The following is a 23954-nucleotide window of genomic DNA, read 5'->3' as shown; positions in this document are numbered from 1 at the left end:
TTGGTAGTATTTCCTATTTCCCAACCCAATGCATCCTCTTTACTTAAAAAATTGCCACCTGAAATGTACCAAATCTGATATGAAATCTGTCCTTCTACAAGAATACGAGAGCAATGTCTACTGAGAACAATTTGCTGATCTGCAGACCTGCAAAATAGTTACGTCCCTCGATATGCTAAAAAGAATATGTACTGAAAAACTATTTTTTTTTATATAATTTGATTTGCTTTACAAGGAAATGAACAAACATGAATCTATTTCAAATAGCAAAATGAAAAACATGTTTTTTCAAGAAAATATGGACCAATATCTGTTTTAAAAAAAATCTGTTTTTCCGTTAATCAGCTCCATAAGAACACGACATCGCAAATACAGGGTGTCCCTGAACTTCTTTTTTTTCTTTCGGAAATGTATAGATGCATGGGGTCAAAATATCACCAGTACTTCATATAACTTTTGTTCTTAAAGTCCTTCGTTACCAAGTTATGGGCACTCAAAAATACAAAATGAAAAATGTTTTTGTTTGATAACTTTTCAAGCGAATATTCAAAATCAACGAAATTTTGGTGATTGACTAAACCAATGAATTGCTTTGATGAGCTTTCATGCAGGAGTCAGTTGTTGATCTACAAAGTCAGGAACGGACTACCCCCGATGGTCCACACCCCCAAAACTTTGAAATGACAGATATTTGTCAATATTTTTCAACAAAATCAGGTGACTTAGATAATTTTCTGAATGAAAGTACTCGTATGAAAAAACGACCGAAGCAACGATTTTTGATAAAAATACACTTTTGTTTAACGACATCCAACCTGACATGTCTACCATTATTCGAAAAGATTAATTTAGAATGAAAATAGAAATGATAGGTAAGATGTTCATATCGCATTTTTAATATGGCAACACTTTAACTTAACAAAACTCATGGTGTAAATATAAATCGCAAACAGAAATGATAAATCCGCGACAAAATCTGCTCGATGTGATCCACTTCTCTCTCAATACATTTTCGTAGTCTGTACCTGAAATAGCATTCCGGGGTCGTTTCGTATGGCTTAATTATGTAATGTTATTCTATTCAACAAGGCATTTCTTGTGTGAATATGTGTAGAGTAAACAAGGCTTTTTAGATGCCCCCACAGAAAGAAATCCAATTGATTTAAATCCAGGGACCGCGGTGGTCATGCATATGGCCCACCTCTACCATTCCATCTATTGTGGAAAGTATGGTTCAGATGGTCCCGCACAATCAAACTAAAATGAGTAGCGCCATTATGCATAAACCACATACTTATCTCTTCGGGTTTGCAATAGAACATGTTCCAAAAGTCCTTTCATATCGTTCTGAAGGAACTCCAAATAACGCCATTCAATCGGTCATGTAGAACGAATGGTCCTATAAAATGGTTTCCTATGATACCAACCCAAACATTCTCGTTGATTTTCCGTTGGTATTTGGTTTGCAATATCACATGGGGATTTTCTTCGACCCATATGTGGAGATTATGAGAGTTGATAACTCCATCTCTACTAAAACCTGCTTCATCAGTGAGTAAAACTCGATGAATAAAAGTCATAATCTCTTTTTTCTTATCCATGAACCAATTGGCATATTTCGGTCGTACTGGAAAATCTTCATATCGTATCATGGCATATACCTTCTGGTTGTTCCCTAATTATTCTACGAATAGTGGACTTTGGTTTCGATGTCATAACCATATACCCATGATTCGTCACCAGTTACGACTCTTTCAAACAAATCTAGATCGCCATTGACGTCATACACAAATCCTGAGCAATTCTCATGCGACGGTGTTTTTGTACAAAATTCAGCAATTTTGGAAAGAACTTCGCTTCCGCTTTATGCCCAAAATTTCCGAAAAAATTGCATGGCAACTTATCTAATAGTGATTCAACGATTCTCCATACTAATTTTCTCCACTTTCTCAACATTTTCATCGGTTGTTAATGTAATGAGGCGCCCAGGGAGAGTTGTGATTCACATCTTCGAAGATGTGAAGGTCGAGATCTGTGAAAAGCTTGTACCACTTGTAAACATTTTTCTGGCTAAATACAATCACCGTATGCCACTGTCAACATTTCAAGAGCACTTGATTTTATGAAAATTCTTTTTATATATTATTTTCGATAGCCGAAAATCGCCTAACACGCAAAGCACTTCTAACTTTTATGCCTTTCACCAACAAACTAAACAGTAGAAACTGTGAACATATGTTTGAGACAAATGTACCAACATGAAAAAATCGCTAATCGAATGTACGTAGCCCGCGAAATTTGAACATGCAACTTATTTTTTAAACAGGCCCCAGTAAATCGACTTGGTATCGTTCCTATGAATGATATCTGATTCACTTCCGTAACGAATGTTTGAAGTACTACAAACTGAATGAGAAAAAGTGATTTTCGTTTAATTCAATATTGATATGAAAGTACTTGTTTCAAAAGTATTTTATTTCTTTCGTGTGATTCAATGTTCACGTGAAAGTAGTTGTTTCTTCCAGTTAGTATCTGAAAGTACTTCTATGCATGACCTACACATATAACTAACTAGTGCGATTGATGACCTATTCATTTTGTGGAAATTCTTATCAAATATAGGATATAGAGAAAAAAAACTTGTCTAATGTCCACTAAGATTTTCAATTTCTATGACCGGTTTCGATTTATTAGACCATTCTGGAGTAAACTTACCTGAGGATGACTCAATGAACCGAAACCCGTCGTAACAAATAAAAGCCAAAAAGCTATTTTTCCAGAAACTAATCTTCTTAAATATACCCCTTTCAATCCACTCACAATATTACATAGTCTTTTGAAAATATTAAATTATAAACTCAAGTATTCCACTATACCAGTTAGGTTAGGTCCAAAGTGAGTGGGTCTATTCGACCCTCCACCGGCTTACACCTATTCACACTCGACGAAATAAATAAACCCAGCTTCTTAACGAAGCCGATAAGTTTGTATGGTGAGTGGTCTTTCAGGTCAGATGATAAGAGTACGGCTCTGCCGAACTTTAAAAACCTGATTCGATCCCCAGCGGGGCAGGCACAAAATATATGCTCTGCTGTTTCATCGTTAATGAGGTAGTTGAATAGTCAAGGTGCAAAATTCCCACCGTGATATCCGCGACAACCTTCCCATATGAGAGTTTTTGCACGCCAGCTACACCTGACGATGCCTGAGACTCAACGGTGCAGGGCTTTTTCGCCTCTGGTTTTGGTGAATCATCACTCGAGCGCAAACGTTTGCTAACCTTCTCATAAGGGGTTTGTTCCTCCACCTGAGACAGATTCTGCATACGCTGCTAGAGAATTTGGTGCAAGACGATTTTATAAGGTACCCTGCTCTTGAGGAGACGACTCAGTCGTTTCCTGGCTGCACCACCACACCTTTTTTTTGGGTTCAGTTATTGGATCAGGAGTTGAGAAGCTCTCGCTCCTGAACTCTAAATATACAGGGAGGTCACTTGGAGTCGTAAACTCGACATCCATCTCCTCTGTAGACTCGCTCGTGAACTAAATTTACAGGGAGGTCAGTTGGAGTCGTAAAGACATCCATCTCCTCTGTAGACTCGCTCCTGAACTAAATTCACAGGGAGGTCAGTTGGAGCCGTAAGCTCGACATCCAACACTATACTAGTTAGTCCACCTTTGGTTGTGATATTTGTATTGGACACATTTCAAGTGATTAAACTTTGACGAACTATCTGCTCTCGAAGGGGAACCTAAAACGTACCATATATATATATATATATATATATATATATATATATATATATATATATATATATTAAAAGAGGTTCCATTTAAAAAACATACTTTTGTTAGTTTGCTTCTCACAAATAGATCAAGTATTTTCCTCAGTAACTTCAAAAGAAATGAAATTTTTGGTATAATCATGGTTTGTCTTTTGGTATATTAGCTCCAAGATTATAATACCAATAAAAGTGGTAAAGCTTATAGACCCATTACAAATTGTCATATTACAAATCAACTACCAACTTGTTATGTAATCCAGTAAATATACACTTAAATTAGTAACACTTTGCATAAGTGATTACGAAAAATGATACAAAAAAATAACAAGATATATTTTAGACAAAAACCATAAATACATTTCATGATATAGACACGGAAATCTTTAAATTAAAAATATAGAATAAAATAGATTAAACTGCATATGGTATTTGATATATCATCAAGTTTTTCAGCTGGAATGCTGGCCAGGAGTTAAACCAGCACTATGCTCAGGGCTGTGCTTTTGTTTCTTACGCTTCTTTTCCTTTTTTCTTTTTCTCTTTTCTTCGTCATGTCTTTTCTGTTTCTTGTGTTTCTTTTCATGTGTTTCACTGTTTGTGTCAGATACAGTAGTTTCTTGACTGGGTAATCCACTTTCTTTATGTTTGTGCTTTTTATGTTTGTTCTTATGTTTTTTAATTGGAGTTGCATTTGCATAACGATATTGTTCTGGCAGCTGCAATAATAATTTATCAATAAATATTTCTTAGCAATAGTCATGATTACTCAAGTTGTCTTTTTTCTTCGTAAAACTGTGTTTTTTAACCACAAAATATTGATTTGTACACTTTCATTGTGTAAAAAAGATATTTTTGAAGACAAAAAAATAAGCAGTCATGCAAGTTGAAAAAAAACAGTTACTTACGGGACCTGGATGTAACCTAAAGCCATCTAATTGAACATTTGACAAAGGTAGCAATTCCTTTCCTCCAATAGGGGGTTTTTCTATAACAGATCTTAGCGAACTGTTATCTTGCTGACCTGGAGAATCGATAACGCCAGGTAAGGTAGGTAAAAAAGAAGACAATTGTTCTTTCAGTTTCTTTCCACTAAACTTGCTATATGAATGTTCTAAGCCATAGTATGTCATCAAATTGGTAGCCCCAGTTAATTCTGATTCTCCTAAAATGGAACAATTCTGCTACACTATGCCAAGAATTTAATAATGAGAAAATTTACCAGGTGGTTCTTTCATCAAATAAAAAGGTCCACTAGGGACTATTGATGGATTCTTTCCTAGCAAAATTGTCGTTTTTAATGTTCCTGATGAATCCTGACGTGAAACTACAGGGGACCTACCCCCTCTTGGCGATGATTTGGGAGAATATTGTTCGACTTTACGAAACTGATCTCCCATCATTTTTCATTTCATTGTTTTACCAAAATACTGCATAGAAAAATTAGAACAGGGAAAATAAGAGCTACAAAGTATTTCGTCTGGTCAAAATAATCATTACCATTAGGCGGGGTTGCCATTCGATGTTTTTTTCTTCTTCTTATTTTTTTCTGTGCTTCGTAAGCAATTTGCCAGTCATCAATGCCTATTCCATAACTTTAAAATTTCGAGTTGTTAGTGAACATGAACATGGAAAAATAACGTTAGTTTGGTTGAAATGTAACAACTTGCCGCAATGACATCGTAATAATTCCTCAACTGCAAATATATCTTATATTTCTGATAAGTTTCAACTAATTTGAATTTATCACCAAAAATGATATTGAACACCTCGAACACAAAATAAAGGTCACAGAAATTTCTCAACATTAAAGTGCCGCCAGGTGATTTTCAAAGTATAAACTTTTTGTTAAGCTTTATTCTGTGGTAATACTGAAAGTCCTCAAAATTATATGGATTATTTCTTTCAATGAAATGAAACAGTAAAAATATGGAAGGCTAGATAACCAAAATAGAGTTTTCCAACAAAAAATTTCCCTTTTTATTGAAAACTTTGTTATTAAGCAATATTAAGGTTTAACTTGAAAAATGGACATTAATCTGAGAAAATTTTCAAATCGAGTGGTATTCGTAAAGATTATTTCCTGAAATATTCTGAGCTGAATGCATCGATATAAGAACAAAATATAAATTTTCAAGCAAAACCAATTTCAATTTCATGACTATAAGTTTCATCTAACTTCACGGAAGAAGCGTTTCATCGCTGTGAAACTTTATTTAGCCTTCAATTTTTTTCATCATTTTATTGCTTTGTATGAAATACTCGTGCTATTCGGATAATTAAATAAATTTATAGTGGTTTCGTGATGTTTGTATGTGCGTTTGCTCCGAAAATTAAAGTCAAAATTTTAAATTAATTAAGGCCTACAAGTCACAGGAATTTGACATTTGCTGTATTTGAAAATGGTAAATATTAGCAAAATTATGGAAATAATCTAATTATGACACTTCACATGACCTTGACAAAAAAAAATAAATTTTAAATTATTTCATCTTTGTTATCAGGTAAACCAACAATAATTTTCAGCGTGAACGAACGACAACTCTCAGAAGTTGAGAAACTTGTTCGAGCTAAGGACTAACGAGGTCTTACCTCGTTACTGATGTACTTAATCTCAATTAAGGCTATGTTTTGGACCATATTTAGCACAATTTATTTTTTATCTCGAAAACAGATAGAGATAGGTATAAGACATTATTAACAAAAAAGTATTAAAATACCAGAGCGATTCCAAAAATGTATTAATATACGGGGTTTTTATTTAAAAAAATAAAGTTGCTAGGACTTTTTGATGGAAGTGGCAACGCCGCAATGCTGAAAATATTTTAGATCGATAGAACAGGTAAGGAAATGTGAGAGGTGAAATTTTCAGAAAAATCATGCTTTGCGTTTTCCAGAAACGTCTAACCGTCTAACCTACCATCGACCGTGAGTCACGCTGTATATTGCTCACTGAAAGCAAGAAAAACCATTGGTTACTCCAAACAGAACTTGCAGAAACTGAAATAAATTTCCTCACGCTTCAAATGCTATATTGTATTAGTTTGAAAATGTACTTAGAAAACAAATCTGCAGTAACGTGTTACAAATACAAGTAGTAAAAAAAAAGAAAGTGTTATTTTTTATTTTTCATGTAATTGTATTAGTCATTTCAGAACATTTTCAAAATAATTGTATCAGTTGGAAAATATCCTAATAGGACGAAACTGTAGTAATGTTAGTTTCATGTACCTACAAGTGGTGAAAAAACATAGAAAGTTTTATTTCTCATTTTTCAACATATAATACGACAGATAGTGACAACTATGATTTCTAGAATAAGTATGGATGCAGGAAGGAATAAATATACTTATATGATTTTTATCACACATTCAAAGTATGGATTCTTGTCTAAATATGTCCTTTTACGAGGACACTCTCTCGCAGGGTGCCTTCTTCTGCTGCAATGGAAGCAATCTTCAAATGATAATGCTCATTGCGTCTGTCTTGTGGTTGGTTCCATGTTTCAATATTTTCTTCTTTGCTGCTTCATGATTATTTACTCCTTTTCTGCAGGTGGGTGGTAAATTCACGGTTGAATTTTCGCCGCAATTTGCGTCGACAGTGGCATCCCTAATTAGTTCGTGTATTTTAGGGCTTTTACTTTCAGGAGGCCAAGTATTTTCTCAAGGTGTCTCCTTGGTATTGTCGGCATTCCAAAAATTCAAGGACTGACCTGGAAATTGCAGAATCCCAAATTGTTCCTTGAGATTTTTCTTTAGTTATCTCATTGATATTATTGTCCATTTAGCGATATTGGCAGTCTCCTCTGTGGTTTGCAAGGAATAGTCTATACTGAAGTGTCCATTAGTAACATCATTATTACAATTTACGTAGGTCTTCAAGCACAGTGAATATATCGAGGTTTATCTATTCTTGTAATTTCGGAAAAAGGGTTACTAACACTTGACTGGCCTAATGGATTTTACTTCTCAATTGAGTAGCTACTTTCCACTTAAATTTCACATTTGAATGCACCACTAAACTGAATGAAGATCAATAGGTTGTATCAATAAAATGCTTACAAATCGACTGCACCAATCAAACGCCCATGAATCGAGTGAATCAATCGAATGCCAAAGTTTAAATACTATTTCGCAAGTGACATTTTCGTTTAAAAAACAAAGTGACCAATATATCCGTGGGAGGAAGCATCGTGAATGCGTTACTAGCTGGCTAACGTCATTAGTTTTAATTTATTAGTTGAGTTGGTGTCGATATTTCAAACAATACAAAGACACCGCGACTCATTAACAATATTCAGACATGCACTAGATGCCGGTACGCTACTCTCAAAGTTTTTGCAATCAGCAAAAATCTATCATGACTGCCGATGTCGCGGCATTGTAAAGAATCCGCAACTAATTAGCATAAACTTGCAGTTATTTAATTCAAAGAACTTCGCGACATCATTATTAGATTCATTTGTCGGTTCAGCTATAGTTCAAAATGCTCTTGTTTCTGGATTGAATTGAAGAGCTGTAAAAGTGAGCGAATCTGATTTGACTCAAAATTCATCTTTTCAAATCTTGTTTCAACAGCGAAATACACCTATATAGATACTGATTGTTCAGGACGCTACTTCAACTGAATATTTAAAAAAAATGATGAAAAATGAATACAACAATGAAAACATATGCAAAAATGAACTATAAACATCAACTACATAAGACAACTAACACTGAATAGCCTACTCAAAAGAAAAACAAGCACTTCAAAAAAGACCCTTATTCGATATAGTCTATATAGGTATGCCATTGACCAACGATACATTTGTAAAATGTTAGAAAATCAGTATTTATTACACTCCATTTAGCGAATTTCGTTGAAATCCAGCTCCCGACAGTAAGTAAATAATGAATAATTTAATAGGAACTTTTTATGAAATGTGTTATTGCGGACAATTTCAACTTGACCGCCTTTGACCAAATGCCCCTAAGTGAAGAGAAGGCCAAGAATACTGTTCCGTTTTCCCCCTTGGGTTGACCAATAATAATTGAATACACTGAACAATAATCAAACTCAACTTTATTTCACTTCAAATACAACAAACACTTCAACTAAAACTTCAACTATTATTCAAATGTCTATCGTCTTACTGGATCGCTTCTTGTACTACACTGTAGCTTCCACTAGACTGTGTCGATATGCTCGTGGCTAGCGTTTATATATCGTAATCGAATACGCTAGAAAATTTCGTCGAAATTCCATCGAAATCGGTAGCATTATTCTCGCTACATCTAGAGCGGCAGCAACCATTATTCATTCGGGCGCTGTTAGCTACGTTACGATTGGTTTATGGCTATAAGTGGCGGCCGGCGTTATTTTCTTTAGGGCATGATTTACTAACACTACCCCACTACAACATTCCAAGAGGGGACATCACGACCCATGTAAGGACTCAGCCTCTCTATGTGGACAATTTTAGGCTTGCTTCTGGGTGGATTCTGTACACCAGATCTTTTATCTTTTTGGTTACCAGCTAAGGTCGTTCCATGGTCTCTGCAACTTGGGACAAACCTTTCCGACGTTGAGGTTGGCAGAGCCACACTGCATCGTTCTCCGCTGTAATTTGGTTCTGGTAAATTCGTGTACAATTTCCAGTCTCTCCTTTAGGTCGTTCACATACTCTGAAAGAGGTACTTCTTTAGATTCATTGAAAGGACTGCTACACAATACATCTATCGGAAGCTTCAGTTCCCTACCAGTTAACAACATGAATGGTGTGTAACCTGTCGTGTCATGTTGGGAGCTTCTGTAAGCCAACAGAAAAAGAAAAAAAGAAGAACCAATTTATCCCAGTCTATTTGGTTTTCGGGTACAAACATCGAGAGGTAGTTATTGATGGTGCAATTATGCTTCTCGACCATTCCATCGAACTGTGGGTGGAGAGTTGTTCTTGTCTTCTTTATTCCCAACAGAGTCATCATTTTCTTCTATAAATACGATTCGAAGTTGCGGCCCTTATCCGAGTGTAGTTCTTAGGGTACTCCGTGTCTGGCAATTACGATCTGCAACAGGGCTTCTGCCACCGTTTTGTCCTCTTGGTTGGGCAATGCTACTATTTCAGGCCATTTGGAAAAGTAGTCCATCACAACCATAAGGTACTTGTTACCGGATGTGTCATAGGGAGTGGTGCCAGAATGTCAACTGTGATTCTCTCGAAGGTACTGCTTCAACTTTTCCCTTTGCCTTGTCTTCGGACTTTTTCTCGAAGAGCACAGGTCGTAGCGCTTACATCAATCTTCCACATCTCGACTGCAATTGACTCAATAATACCTAACTCTCACGCACTCTCGCTAGAGTTCTGTTTACTCCGAAATGCCCTCCAGTGCGACCATCGTGGACCTGTTCAAGTATACTTGGGATACACGTCTTTGGAAGGATGATTTGAAATTTGTGGGTTCTGCCATCCGAGCTTTCCCATTTCCTAGTGGGTCATCTCAAATGCTCATGGCCGTTCTTGGAAATCTCTTGCCATTCTGGCCTCACTCCTTTGGCAAAACATTCTCTTACAGTTTTCAAGACGTTATCCTCCTTCTGCGCTACGATGATTTCTTGCCTCGTCAGGGAGGTATTGTTACCCTCAGAGGCTGTTAACGACCGTACCACACCATGGTCAGGTGATTCCTCAAATAGTCTGTCTGTATCCCTGTATGTATTGCCTTAATATCCATATTTACTTTCTGTTATTGACTGCACACGGGCCCAAGTTTGGCAGAAAAGCAGTAATTATTAAAAGTGTCACAATGTACGTTGGAGTAGTTGCAGTCGTGCATAGCTGATTCGCTTTCGTTTTTGTTTTAAAATCCGGTGCGTCCTGCAAAAGTTCACCTGAAACTTGTACAAAAGTCAGAACAGTTTCTGATATTTTTGTAATTTGCTGTCCAACGCATTTGACAAAATAATGGTAGGAGTATTTGAAATTTTAGGTACTCCGCTGCAATGTTCTCTCTCGAAAGAAATTTATATAATGTTCTTTGTAGTTTCAGCAGTATTTCTCACTGCACTGACAGTATTCAGGCTTGTGCCTTTAGTTCTAGTACCGGTACATATTTCAGGAATTCTTCACAATAATTGAATAGAACTGGCCGATACTTGATGAAAATCCAAATTGAAAAACTAATCAATACAGTTTATTGTATGATTTTCACTATAAGGGTTTTACAAAAACCGCGACACGTGTATCACTATACAATAGCTTCTTCAAGCATAAGTGAGAGTTACTTCTAAATTACACCATTATATACTATAACCTAGTACCTATTCGTCTACCTAAATAATAAATCTACCTGAAAAATTCTTCACAAATTATTGTTTTTTAGCATCGTTATCATAACGTAGATGTCAAACACCAATTGATAATTGTTCTGTGCCACTAATAACAGCAGTCTAATGACCTAAAACCTAAAAAGCCGAAGCATGCTTCACCTCCTCAAATATTTTTCTCTTAAGAACATCGGAAATAATTTCAATCAATTCGTTTTGAATTTGATACGATATGTATAAATTATTTTTTGCCGGAAACGATTTGATCTTCACAAGATGAAATCGTTTCCGGGGTATAGTATGTGAAATGAATCATATGTATTTTCTCATTCAGATCGATGAAGTGAATCAGAAAGTTGCGTCATGAGGAGAAATACAAAAATTAGATTTCTATGAAATCTACTAAAATTACAATGCATCCTGTACTTTAATTTCTTCCAAATATGAAATGAATAATATTTAGAATTAGCAACTATGTGGAATGAAAATGAAAAGTACATAATATTTCTCCACATTATCACAAAATGTATTGCAAAATATAACAATATTTGGGATTATTGAAAATGTAAAGTAAAAATAAAAAGTAGATACTCAATATTATTTCATACTACAATTACTAAATCAAGTAATATTTGGCAATGAAAGCACAATGCATTAGAAAAAATATTCAATACTCACAACTCTGTTATCTGCATGCTATACATATATTATTCTATATTTTATATTGGTTTATAGTATGTGGTAGATGCAGAGATGCACCTTCCTGAATAAGTCCTGGCGGCGCCCATGACTACAACCATAATTAATTATCAATAATAGTTCAATCGACGTCATTCATGATGAATTACCAACAATAATACAAAAACTACTTCAAGAATTATGATAATAAAAGTTCCTAGAATGTTCCAGATAATAAATTTTTGACAACTGAAACGTCCTTCCTGTGAAAAATTGAAACTACCCAACTAATGATCCATTTGTCCACCAGACAATGCTGAATACTTTTTTTAACCTGTGCATTTTCTATTTTTCATTTTCAATTTTGTATTATGACAAAAGTGAAGTTCTATTTGTGATTTCTATCAGTTTTCACAGTTTCATTTCGGGTAATGCACTTGATGAAATGAAAAAATTATAAAATTTATATGCGTGTTCCCCATTTGACAGTTGAGCTGTGACAACACCGTATTCGCCTCAGAAGGACCTTTGATTACGGAAAATCCCCAGAACACTATTCCCAAGAAGGGAAGAAGGCTAAACTTTTTAATTTATCAAGAAAGAAAGGAACTTTCTTGTTAAGCCTTCTTGCGCCCTTTCTGAGTTTTGATCACAGACATTGTTATTATAAGGGCTGGGATGCCCGTCACTTTGCTATTTAATTATTTGATTTGATATCTTTGCGACTGCATTAGAGAAGGAGAGACTATGAAAGATGAGATAAAATATGACTTGAATTATTTCATCTTTAACAATATTTCTCCTTCTTTAGATCATATTTAGTACGAGACAAATGACTTAAATATTCCATTCTTTTCCAATAATGTTGTCCTAAATCTTCTCTTTCTAATGTCAGTCCAATTTGTGAGTTGTGACTTGTATCTTTGGAATTATTGAATTTGGTAACGTTTGGATGTTATTGTTTACTGTGGTTGCGTTGATATCATAGGTGATAAGATATATCATTATCGCCACAGCTTTGTTTTTGAGAGTTGTGAGTCACACATTTTTAATTGTCATCAAAGGTTAGGTACTAGAACCAATTCAGGTGTAGAGAATAATTGGTAGAAGAAATTAAATAGAAAATCTACAAAAATGTCTCTTTATCCAAGCTTGGAGGACATGAAAGTGGACCAGATGTATAAGGCACAGCTTGGCCAAATGCAGCCACAGTCTTTTTCCGAAAGCACTGCTAGTGCTCCACTATCTTCCCCTTATCCATCCTTCAATACAATGCCAGTTCCAGCTAATAATAGAGAACTATATCCTGCTTTGGGTGAATTCATGGGGCTAGAACTGAGTCAAGCTATTATTGCAGAAAATATGCCAGAATATTTACAAGTGGCTTCTTTACAACAGGTAACTTTATCTCCTACTTGATTTTTCAGGGATGCTGATTTTTCACAAATTCACTGTTGTTTTGGTAAATGAGGTAATATCTTTCTGAGATGCTATCAAATGATATGAGTCATACCATAATGAAAACTTTTAACCTACTTGATTTTTTCTTACCTTCTTTCAGTCTATGAGGTGGCAACATATTTACTCTAAAAAATTCTCAACTCTTTCATTTGATAGGCAACATTATTAAATATGACAAGTTACATATAAAAAGCACATTTTCTTTTGGAAAAATCTATTGAATTTCAGCAGTAATGTATCTTGGTAAAATAGAAGTCTAACTCTTTCTAAACCTATAAAGTTCTCCGTTCAGATTGTTGAAGGCGAAGAGTTCAGTCCTGAAGAAGTTCAACAAAATACCACTGATTCCTCCACAAAAATGATGTGTGTTCAATTTGTTCTTAATATTTGACATTTATTTAAAAGATCTGTCCCAAATATTACAAGGGCAGAACTTTGAACAATAAATTCGTATTCAAAAAGTCTTTTACATTTTCCAACCATTACATTTTTTAGATATTGGAGATAATTTATACAGATCATTATTTTTGTTATCACAGCCCTTTCACGACTAGTAGATCACAAATACATTTCAGAACTAGTAAGAAAGTTTTTGGAAAGGTTTCAGTAGTGAATGAGAAATGTCATTACAAAAGAGTACCGTATGTAAATCTTCAGTTTGAAGTTGTAATGAAGACAAATATTGGTACTCTACTTCTACAATTTTATTCTTACAAAATCAAATCACTGCAAGAACTTTATGAAGACAACTCTGGTCGAAGATAACAATTTTTTCAACATTGAAAAAATAGAGAAGATAAGAGTCAATTTCAATATCCTTTTGCAATATTTGTTTTGAATCCAAACTCATATCATTTATTCTTAACGCCTTTGGGAAAACAATATCCGAGCTGGTAGGCCATGGTTGAATGGAACTTGTACTACTAAACGTCTGCTACTGTGGTAGACATCATCAGTATGTGCATGAACTGCAAGGACGAAGGGTATATCTCATGAACACCAAGCCCATGATTGTAGGCTCTGTTGGAGAATATTCTGTTGATCTGGATGATGTAAGTTCTGAAGCAGGTGGAACATGGTATTTTGTGTATGCCCTGTGTCTTATTGGGTATCGTATCCTTAGGTGTTAATAGAAAAGTAGAAATTTGATTGTTGGCTGTGAATACTAGTTTTATATCATGCCTTGTACGGGATTGCTGAAGTTGGATAGGTTTTTGGATTTAGAATAGTTGTTTTGGCAAAGGACAGATTTGAGTTTGCCTAGTGCCTTGGATCTATTATGGGACTTAGCATTGATGTAGAGATTGGTTGGGGTTGTTTTTCGGTAAACAGTGTGTGAGAAGGAGAAGGTCGGAATGTGTGGAGTATGGAGAAATTTGTGAAATTTGCTTTGGGAAAGAAAGTAGATGCTTGACATGCAGTGGCTGTTGAGGTTGAGAGTGTCTTGAGGAATTTTGAGGAATATATATCTGTGCTGTGAGATCATCTTCAAGCCTCTATTCAAAGTTTGAGTAGGGCCTAGAGGCCTTTTTTTCAAAGGCCTGCATACCCACAAGGAACTACCCATTGATATGAAAATTTCAAGAAATCTTAATATATTCAAGTCAAAATTTGATTTTTTTCTCACTGGGATTGTTGAAACAGACTTTTAATTAAATTTAAACTTGTATTTTATGAATCTTGATGTCTGTTCCTTCGAATGACATGTGATGTGACAAAAATATTTTCACTTTTTTGTTTTCATCTATTGTGAAGTTTTATGTATGTACAATATTTTGTATTTTTAATGTGAATTAGCCTTGTGCTAAATAAACGATTATTATTATATATCGTAAGATTTTTTCATAAACTACACCTCAAATCGTGAGGTGTAGTTTATGAAATTACTGTGGATCTTCATCAAGTAACGGCTGAATCAATCAGAAAATTGTAAGATTTTATGATAAAATAAATGTTATTATTATTACTATTTCAATCGGAGAAAATCAATCTGTTGCAGTCAATATTTGTTCCATTTAACCAACCTTGTAGGTCTTACTGTTTTTGATCTCAGATGAAAAAGGTGACCTGTAGAAGTAAAGATCAACCTATAACATTATTTTTGCATATTATCATACTGCTTTTGAAATATTAGGAGTCGAGTTGTTTTTAAGTGAACATATTCTGTTTTTTCAGAGGGAACTGTTTTTGCCTCAAACAACAGCCACTGGCCTTATTGCTCCAGTATCTGGCCAATCTGTAGGCCTCCATAGGGCAGAGGTAACTCATGGTATTCGTGAGCTTATTCTTTGTAAAGACAAGGATGGAAAAGTAGGTGTTCGCGTTAAAGCAATTAACAAAGGAATTTTTGTTAGTGTTGTTGTTGAGAAATCACCAGCAGCTTTAGCGGGACTACGATTTGGCGATCAAATTTTGCAGATAAATAATGAGAATGTTGCTGGATATACTATGGATAAAGTGAGTTCAAATTTTCTTTTTGATTTGATTAAGTTTGGGAATTCAGCTGGGCCGAATTAAATCTATAGAGTTAGAAATATAAATATTTTATTCATCGTTGAAGTTAATACAGTAACTCTGACGAACTTTTTAAGAAACCTTCTAAATCGCTTTAAATGAATTGATGAGTAAAATACTATAACATTTTTCATAAGTTAGGAGTTAAGTCACAAAGTACAATAAATGAAAACAGTTTTATTCCATCATCCAAATGAAACAATATTTCATAAAATATTTTGTTAGGAATCACACGTTGAAAGGTGAGACCCCGTTAATCCTTAGCTCGTACAAGTTTCGACTTCTGAGGGTTGTCGTTCGTAGGGGTATGACAGCTGGTTAACAGAAAAACAGATTTTGAACAGATTTTTTTTAAACAGATTCTTCATACAATATTTCAACCACTCATTCCTAAGCCTTCAAAAAGGAATTCCTTAAATCTTTATACAATACGAGATTTAAGAGTTCCAAGTCATAAAAAGTCATCAATTTTAGGCTGAAAGTCTAAAAGTTGTGTGAGCTAATGATTAACAAGGTCTTTTTTTAACATACGATTCCTAGCAATCTATTCCAGAATATTCCTCATGTTCCTCACTTCTCCAGATAGTTAAAAATATCATGTAAGATGGGATAAAGGACAACTGTCATTGACAGTTTGTGATTGAGTTTTTTTTTACTAATATTTATAATAATATTAATGGTGATGATTTTTTTATTTATTTTTCTTCAGAAATGTTGAAATAATTAATGTTTTGGTGGTACAATATCTACTATAAAGAAAATACATCGTAAACACAAAAGAAGCATAGAACATACCTAAGCAATGAATGCTTGTGTCGTAGTGTTCAATTCTTCAATTTGGGTATCTTAATTTACTTTTTATATAGCGTGAGTTTTGAAAAATTACAATAATAATATTGAGTAAATGAATTCAAAATTAATTGTAAGATCATGATATTTATTCACTCCTATTGAAATATAAATTTATGAACATATCAATACATAAAGGTAAAAAAAATCATTGATATAACTTACAATCAAAATTACATCACATTAAAACTGAAATATTTACAAAAAAGCACATTTGTTCTTGCTCATCAGTGTAGTAAAATCATCAATACTATACAGTCAGTGGTCACAAAGACATTTTTCAGTCTGTTTTTGTAAAGGTTGAAGGCAAGTTTCGTAATTGAGATGGAAAACTGTTATACTTGCAGAGGATTTCTATCTTGCTTGGGTTTTTTTTAGTCTTGTGTGTCGAACAACTCAGTTATTTTTTTTCTGGTATTATCATATTCATATGCTTTCTAATGGTTAATAATGTCTGTATACAATGATTGCATGTGAGGTCATAATAATAATAATAGTAACAATAATCTTTATTTCATAAATATGCCAGCTATTACAACTTCTTCACAGACAACATGAATGAAATAATGTCATAAAACAACATATATGTAAACCTAAAGGCATAAAATCACTGTATATACCCATAACGATAAACATTTCTATGAAATTACAAATTCAGTACGGTTCAAATAATCACCAACTCTATATGGTTCTGATTCTATTAACAGCGTTTTTATTTCTTTTTTGGATTCATTTTTGCCTCCCAAATCCTTGATTTGATTAGGCAATTTATTATACAGCTTCATTGCCACATAACGAGGAAACAGTTTTTCAATGTTGATGAATATTGTTAAAGTATAGGTCTCCGTTTTTATCAGAAACATTAAGCACTCATAATTGTAAAGGGCATATATCATTATTCCATTATTCTTGAAAACATATGTACATGATTTGAATAACAAATATTTTTTTCAGTATTACTATTGCTTTCCCAAAATATAATCACATATATAGCTACAGGCTCAAAATTGGCAAAGTATTAAATTTTTACTGATTGTTCGTTGAGATGTTTAGGAACCACTCTTAGTCCATTTGAAATTTTGCCCAATTTTTTAGATGTATCAATGTGTTTGTTCCATTTCAAGAATTCATCTATATGAAGTCGTAGAAACTTAGTGTCGTCTGAATATTTTATATTGATGTTTTCAATATTATTATTATTATTAGAAACCTCTACAATTATCAGTGTTTCTCTACTATATTCATTTTATATGATTTTGAAGATTTAGTGAAAAAATTGACAAACCTAAGGAGTTAACCATAATTTCATCAGTTTTACTTCGAAATTATGATGAGTTACAAAAATATTTGATGAAATATTCTCTTACAGGTTCACGATTTATTCAAGAAAAGTCCAGTTAATGGTATTAAAGTGATCGTACGAGATAGACCATTTGAACGTACAATTACATTGCACAAAGATAGTGTTGGTTGCATTGGTTTTCAATTCAAGAATGGAAAAATAACTGCTATTGTTAAAGACTCTTCTGCTGCTAGAAATGGTGTCCTCACAGATCATCAGTTGCTGGAAGTAGATGGTCAAAATGTAATTGGGTTGAAAGATAAACAAATAAGCAGTATCATTGAAAATGCCGGACAAGTGGTCACTATTACTGTGATCCCTAGTTTCCTTTATGACCATATGGTGAAAAAGTATGTATATAATTTGATTATTATATTTTAAAATTAAATGACAAACTGTTTCTGGAACTACAGAAATTACATATCATTACAAAATTTGAAATTTGCTTGCATATCTTCATTATAATTTTTCATAATTTATTTTTGTTTCAGGATGGCGGGATCCCTTCTGAAAGATTTAATGGACCATTCAGTTCCATCTCTCTAAATATTTCATCTATTTTTCATATAATTATTTACTCTACAATAAAGTGTGTTTCAACTGTGTAAAACAAATAGTACTTTATTCTCACAGTAATAATACACATAATTTTCATCAATGGTTATTTCTGTTTCACTAAGCAACAATACACTCTTGGACTATTCCGTAATAATAAACTTGGAGACACTTAAACTTACTTCTATCAATTTTTTAATAGTATCTTTTTCGTTTCCAATTCTCACTTTTAGGTATTGAAATGTCTTTTTCTTGATACATCAAAATAGACATGTGTTATAACTTTATTATATAATTAACACACACAATATACAGCGAGTACAATATTATTTCAAAAACTGTCAATGAATTCGTTTTGTTTTTTTATCTCTTCAGTAGTTACACTAAATTTTATTACACTGATAGTTGTACTGTCTGGCAAACCAGGGTTCACTTATTCATTTATTTTTAATGATTAGATTACAATTTGGGCTACAAGGATCAATTATATACCTATTGAATGATCGTTTGGAAACGTTCATTTTTAATCCAATCAGTTGCACAAAAATCAAAATATCATTTTGGAATTTTGGAACTTTTTGTTACAAATTGATTGAAAAGCATTTTTAAAATCTGATTGCACTTGGTAATAAGCAGGATTGGTAACCTCTTTATTTGCATATTCATGTTCTAATCTCAGAATGTGCATTTGTTTTCAGAAAAATTACATTTCACTCTGGTTAAAATACCGTTCTGCAATTCACTTCAGGTTTATTTCTTTATGATCCTATTCTTCACCATTGGATTTTATAGCAGAACACTGTCATCATTTATTAACTCTATTAACAAAGTCTCAGCCCGTTTCATCTTTACAGTGACAGCTTATATCTTGAAGGAATTTCAAACATGTGCAAAGAAAAAGAAGTTTGCCTTAATGAATTTTTTTTTCATAATTTATTTGCTAAGAATAAAATATATGCCCCAATAGTCATCTCAGTGTCATAGATCAGTTTTCGCTGTAATCTTTAGAAAACAAAAGCCCTACTGGTAAAACTGACCCTGATATGTTAAAAAAAGAACTGAGTTTCCAGTAAATGATAAATGCAGTGCCACCTCATTTTACAGAGCGGGAGCAACTACTGGGGGGTTAAGGAAATTTCCTATTCCTACTGCCTTTACACATTTTTTTGTATTTGAACAAAGTAACAAAAAATTTGATAGTGGAAACGAAAATCATCTTATTATATATATATTATAGTAATGTTAATTGACTTTTATATCTAGATTACCTATATGTTATATATCTTATATTTATAATATTGACTTCTTATTATTAGCTTCTCATTTATGTATGCCAAAGGTTTTGTGATTCATCTGTGCCAGATGTAAAATTGGTTTTATAAATAAATGTATCAACTAAACATGTTTTGTTTTTCATTGAAGGAAATTTCATTGTTATTAAAAACTACAAATAATATATTTTGAAAGGTAAGATGACAAAATGTGATGAGATGTGAGGATCAACTGTAGAGCTAAAATCCTCAAATCCAAATTGACTAGAGAGCTGTAAAATTGTTTCAGAACCGAAAATTTTTTAGTGTAAATCTGTATTGGTAGTAAAATTGATGTCCATTCTGAATCCCTTGGAATTTTAAGCTTATATTGTTCCTTGATACTATTTTTCGCAAAACTGGGTGATTCCATCACCACAACAAGCAGTGTATGATCCTGAATCAATCCTAGACAAGATTTAGACTCGTCGCCGAGTCCAATATTTACGGAAGACGGGTGTTTCTATGAGACATGCACCATCCACACACAACACAAACACCACAAGGTGTTTCTGCAGGCGGCAATCTGAAGTCCCGGTTAAACCACATCTGGTATCTTCAGTTCTTCAACGTTCAATTTAACTTTGGTGAGTTTATTCAGAATTTTCATTGTATTGTTTGTTTACAGGTCGTTATATACAGGTCATTATTATAGTTGATCCCAGTATTTCTTTCTTAAATATTATAAGACCTACAAGACCGGTTTACTTGGACAAAAGTTTTCTATTGTGGAGAATTGTCAAATTTCTTTGGCTCTATGGCCTCCATTTCGAATGATAGGCAAAAGACAGGAACTTTCAGTACTCTTTCACATTTGTGATGATCTGATATGAACCAATTTTCAATGTGATGTTTTGTTCATTAGATTTCATCAACTTTATTTTTATTATACGGACCTCTAGTTCTTTTCATCGATTTTTGTACTCACTGTAATAAAAAATTCAACTATGTATTAGAATATGTTTCCCAACGTTTGTTTTTGAAAAAACATCCATATTTGTGTAGTCTCAAAAAGGTATAAACCGTGTAAAGACACGCCTGAAGAAGCCATTGTATGGCGAAACACGTGTTGTGTTTTTGTAAAACTGTTTAATGAAAATCTCGCAAAGTGTTTTTTGAATATCTTATGGATCTACATCAAGCATCGGCCGATTCCATCAAATATAGGTAGATACCATTATCTTAGAACCCCAAACAACATTTGAAAATTCCAGGGGTTTTGTATAAATATGGAATAACTGTTCAAAAACCAATTTTTATGGAACATGAATGTTTGTTTCTGACGTTTTCTGGCAAGAAAAAATAGTGGAGAAAAAATTAATGAGAGTACTGAAACGAATTTGTTTAACGTGAGCCATTCATTAACAGAATATGTATAATTTTTAAATTTACTGCTTTGTGTGGGGAATTGTATCCTGAGAGACGTCAGACATACAAAAGATATTTTCAAATAATTGAGAGATGTTTACGGAGTCATGGTTCATTTGAAAAACCCTCGAGTAAGAGTTGTACAGTTACTAAAAGAGGTAGCGATACTCAAATTGGTATTTTGGGTAAGTTCAGAAGACATTCTCAGTAATAACAAAATGATATTTAGTCGAACCAGGAGTTGTGGAATACCGAAAAAATGAGAAGAAAGAAGTACATTGAGAGATATTGCACATAATAGTGCTATATCAACTATGTCAGTTCGGAAAATTTTGAGAAGAAATATTTAGACCTTACAAAGTCAGAAAATTCCACCATTTGCGTTTAACAGACTATGATAGGAGAACATATATTTTAGATGGCTACTCAGAGAACATCTTCAGGATAATGAAATCTGTGAACATATGTTATGGTATGAAGAGAATCAATCCACAAATAACAAATGGTTTAAGAGAAATAGAGCTACAAATTTCCAAGAGAGATTTGTAGTTGATATTTGGCTATGGGTCCCTACTTTCTTGAGACATCTATGACGGGGGAATTATATTAGGAATTCTTGTAGGAGACTCTAGTTGAGTTGTTGGAAGATTTGCCTTTGAATATATTGAGAAAATATCAATATTTCCAACATAATATAGCTCCGCCACATTGCAGAATTATTTGCAGAGATTTTCTTAATACGACTCTGCCAGGATGATGAATGAATGGTCCTATTAAGTGGCCACTACTGTTACAGTCAGGATTTTATAGAGGGTGGCACAGTCTAAAATAACTCATTGTTGAAATACTTGTATAAACTATTTAGGTACAAGACTATCTAAAAGAACCTTCTCATGATTGAAGTGAGGTAGTTATCATTGAAAAATTAATTAAGAAAAGACTCACCAAATATTTCGAAATCAACAACTCTTTTTGCAGTTATCAATTTGGTGTTCGTGTACCACCGATGCTACTATGAGTGTTGTCATAGTTGAGACACGCGAGATCGGGAAGGTTGTGGGGGTCACACTATTGGACTTGTCAAAGGCCTTTGACTGTGTTTCTTACAGCATCATACTTGAGAAACTGTCGTATTATGGTGTAAAAGGGACTTCTTTGGTTTGATTGAAACTTACTTGAATAATCGTTTCCAGATAATTTTTTCTAATGATACATTTTTCAAGGTGAGACCGATTGACCTAGGTGTACCGCAGGGATCGGTTTTTGGCCTGCTTTCATTTGTTATTTACATCAATGATTTTTACAACTATATGAAGCCATGCTACAGTGTATTATTTGCTGACGATGCATCCTTGATATACTCTTCTATGAATTATTCAGCTCTTGTTGACAAATCTATGGAAATACAAGAAAAAGCGGAGCACTAGTTCAGTGTTAATAAACTCATGATGAATAAGGAAAAATCACAAAACATGATTATTTCTATGGCTCCGCCATTACCTGAATTCCAGTGTGTCAAGTTATTGGGTTTTACTCTGGATAATAGGCTAAATTGGCCAAGCCACATTTCAAGTTTACCTAAGCAGCTGAAACCAATAACAAATTTCACTATCTTGAAAATAGTATTTTGCTCATTCATACAGTCTCATATTTCTTATGGAATTTAACTTTGGGGAAATTCTAGTGATGCACAATGCATTTTTATATTACAGAAAAAAGCTCTGAGAATTCTTGTTGGAATCGGTTTCAAGGATTCTTGCCGTAAATCATTCATTACTCATGAAATATGCCGGTACCTTCTTTGAATGTTTTCTGAAGCCTATTTATTCACAAAAGGGTTCCCTTGTTTCCCAAGCAGTCCAGTTTACACAATCATGATCATGTATCAGCAATTTCATTAGACCTCAACCGGAATGTGAACTGTATTTTACATTTTATGTAACTCAATTGAACCAATTATTTCCAGATAGTGTTGATATTAGATTGTTATTGAGAAGGTTATTAATTTGTTTTGATGTTTCTGAGAAAGACTTCAGATCTGGCTCGGAGAACCAGAGGTGGTCAGCAGTGACAGTACCACTGCTCGTAGGCCAATTTTTTTTATTTATTGGTAAGAACTCATTCCCAGAGCCAGAGCTGTAGCAAACCACGAATTATATTTCTCGTTCACACAAAAGGGTTTTTAAAAACTTTTTATTTGAACAGAGTAACAACTAATAACTATGAAATATAAGTACTGGCTATTAAAAATCAATTGAACCTATTTATACATAAATTATTGCCGACTTTGCAGATATCAGCAAAATAATTGATGTCGTCTTCGGGTCATCGAACAATATCCTGCTGATGTAAGAGGTTATCGAACTGTAACTTCTCCATCCCCTGGGGAAGTCTTGTAAGGGACGAACAAGACTGAAGATGATGCTTCGTGTTCGGGAACTGGTGGATCATCATTGGATGGTTCTTTCTTCGTTTGCCTTTTCAATCTGTAAATTACGTATAGAATGAAGATGGTGATTGAAATGTAAATGGGAGTCATCCAGAAATGGCTATTATCAGATTGTCTGGTTTCTTCTGGGATGAGTTGTAACCTCTCTTCTTCTAGGGTCAGATGTTGTAGTTTATCCAGGGGAATCTTATCTAATTTCAATGGTTTGAATTTCAGCGAGGAATTGATGTGAGCTGTCTTGATATTTGGTAAAGTGAGGGGTTCGTCTAATATGACACTTTTGGAGTTTATGAAGGCTTCGTTGTTGGTTTTGAATTCACAACCTGGTGGAAGTTTTAT

The 23954-nt window shown here is 33.8% G+C and overlaps 2 protein-coding genes across 2 annotated transcripts; one reads left to right on the top strand and one right to left on the bottom strand.

Annotated features, from left to right (window-relative positions):
• Positions 1-4093: 4093 nt before the first annotated feature.
• On the bottom strand, positions 4094-5308 carry MED19 (Mediator complex subunit 19). The gene is made up of 3 exons (XM_023162715.2): positions 5004-5308; positions 4690-4946; positions 4094-4500 (listed from the first exon to the last, which is right to left on the bottom strand). Exons 1-3 carry the CDS (start codon positions 5182-5184, stop codon positions 4234-4236), a joined length of 705 nt encoding a protein of 234 aa, XP_023018483.1. The 5' UTR covers positions 5185-5308; the 3' UTR covers positions 4094-4233.
• A 7332-nt stretch (positions 5309-12640) lies between these two features.
• LOC111507424 (syntenin-1) lies at positions 12641-19888 on the top strand. Its single transcript, XM_023162718.2, has 4 exons — positions 12641-13165; positions 15404-15685; positions 17961-18283; positions 18425-19888. Exons 1-4 carry the CDS (start codon positions 12902-12904, stop codon positions 18477-18479), a joined length of 924 nt encoding a protein of 307 aa, XP_023018486.1. The 5' UTR covers positions 12641-12901; the 3' UTR covers positions 18480-19888.
• The last annotated feature ends 4066 nt before the right edge of the window (positions 19889-23954 follow it).

The sequence above is a fragment of the Leptinotarsa decemlineata genome, unplaced genomic scaffold (assembly GCF_025532065.1).
Source record: "Leptinotarsa decemlineata unplaced genomic scaffold, Ldec_3_MD MMD2_tig00000090_RagTag_RagTag, whole genome shotgun sequence".
In the NCBI taxonomy this organism is placed as follows: domain Eukaryota; kingdom Metazoa; phylum Arthropoda; class Insecta; order Coleoptera; family Chrysomelidae; genus Leptinotarsa; species Leptinotarsa decemlineata.
This window is presented reverse-complemented; position numbering and strand designations above follow the sequence as displayed.

Bases quoted from the DNA above. Each gene is read 5' to 3' on its own strand.
- LOC111507424 (XM_023162718.2), top strand. From the start codon at position 12,902: ATGTCTCTTTATCCAAGCTTGGAGGACATGAAAGTGGACCAGATGTAT. The intron at 13,166-15,403 runs GTAACTTTATCT...CTGTTTTTTCAG, and splicing joins AAGTGGCTTCTTTACAACAG to AGGGAACTGTTTTTGCCTCA. The intron at 15,686-17,960 runs GTGAGTTCAAAT...ATTCTCTTACAG, and splicing joins CTGGATATACTATGGATAAA to GTTCACGATTTATTCAAGAA.
- MED19 (XM_023162715.2), bottom strand. From the start codon at position 5,184: ATGATGGGAGATCAGTTTCGTAAAGTCGAACAATATTCTCCCAAATCA. The intron at 4,947-5,003 runs GTAAATTTTCTC...GTTCCATTTTAG, and splicing joins TTTGATGAAAGAACCACCTG to GAGAATCAGAATTAACTGGG. The intron at 4,501-4,689 runs GTAAGTAACTGT...TTATTATTGCAG, and splicing joins TTAGGTTACATCCAGGTCCC to CTGCCAGAACAATATCGTTA.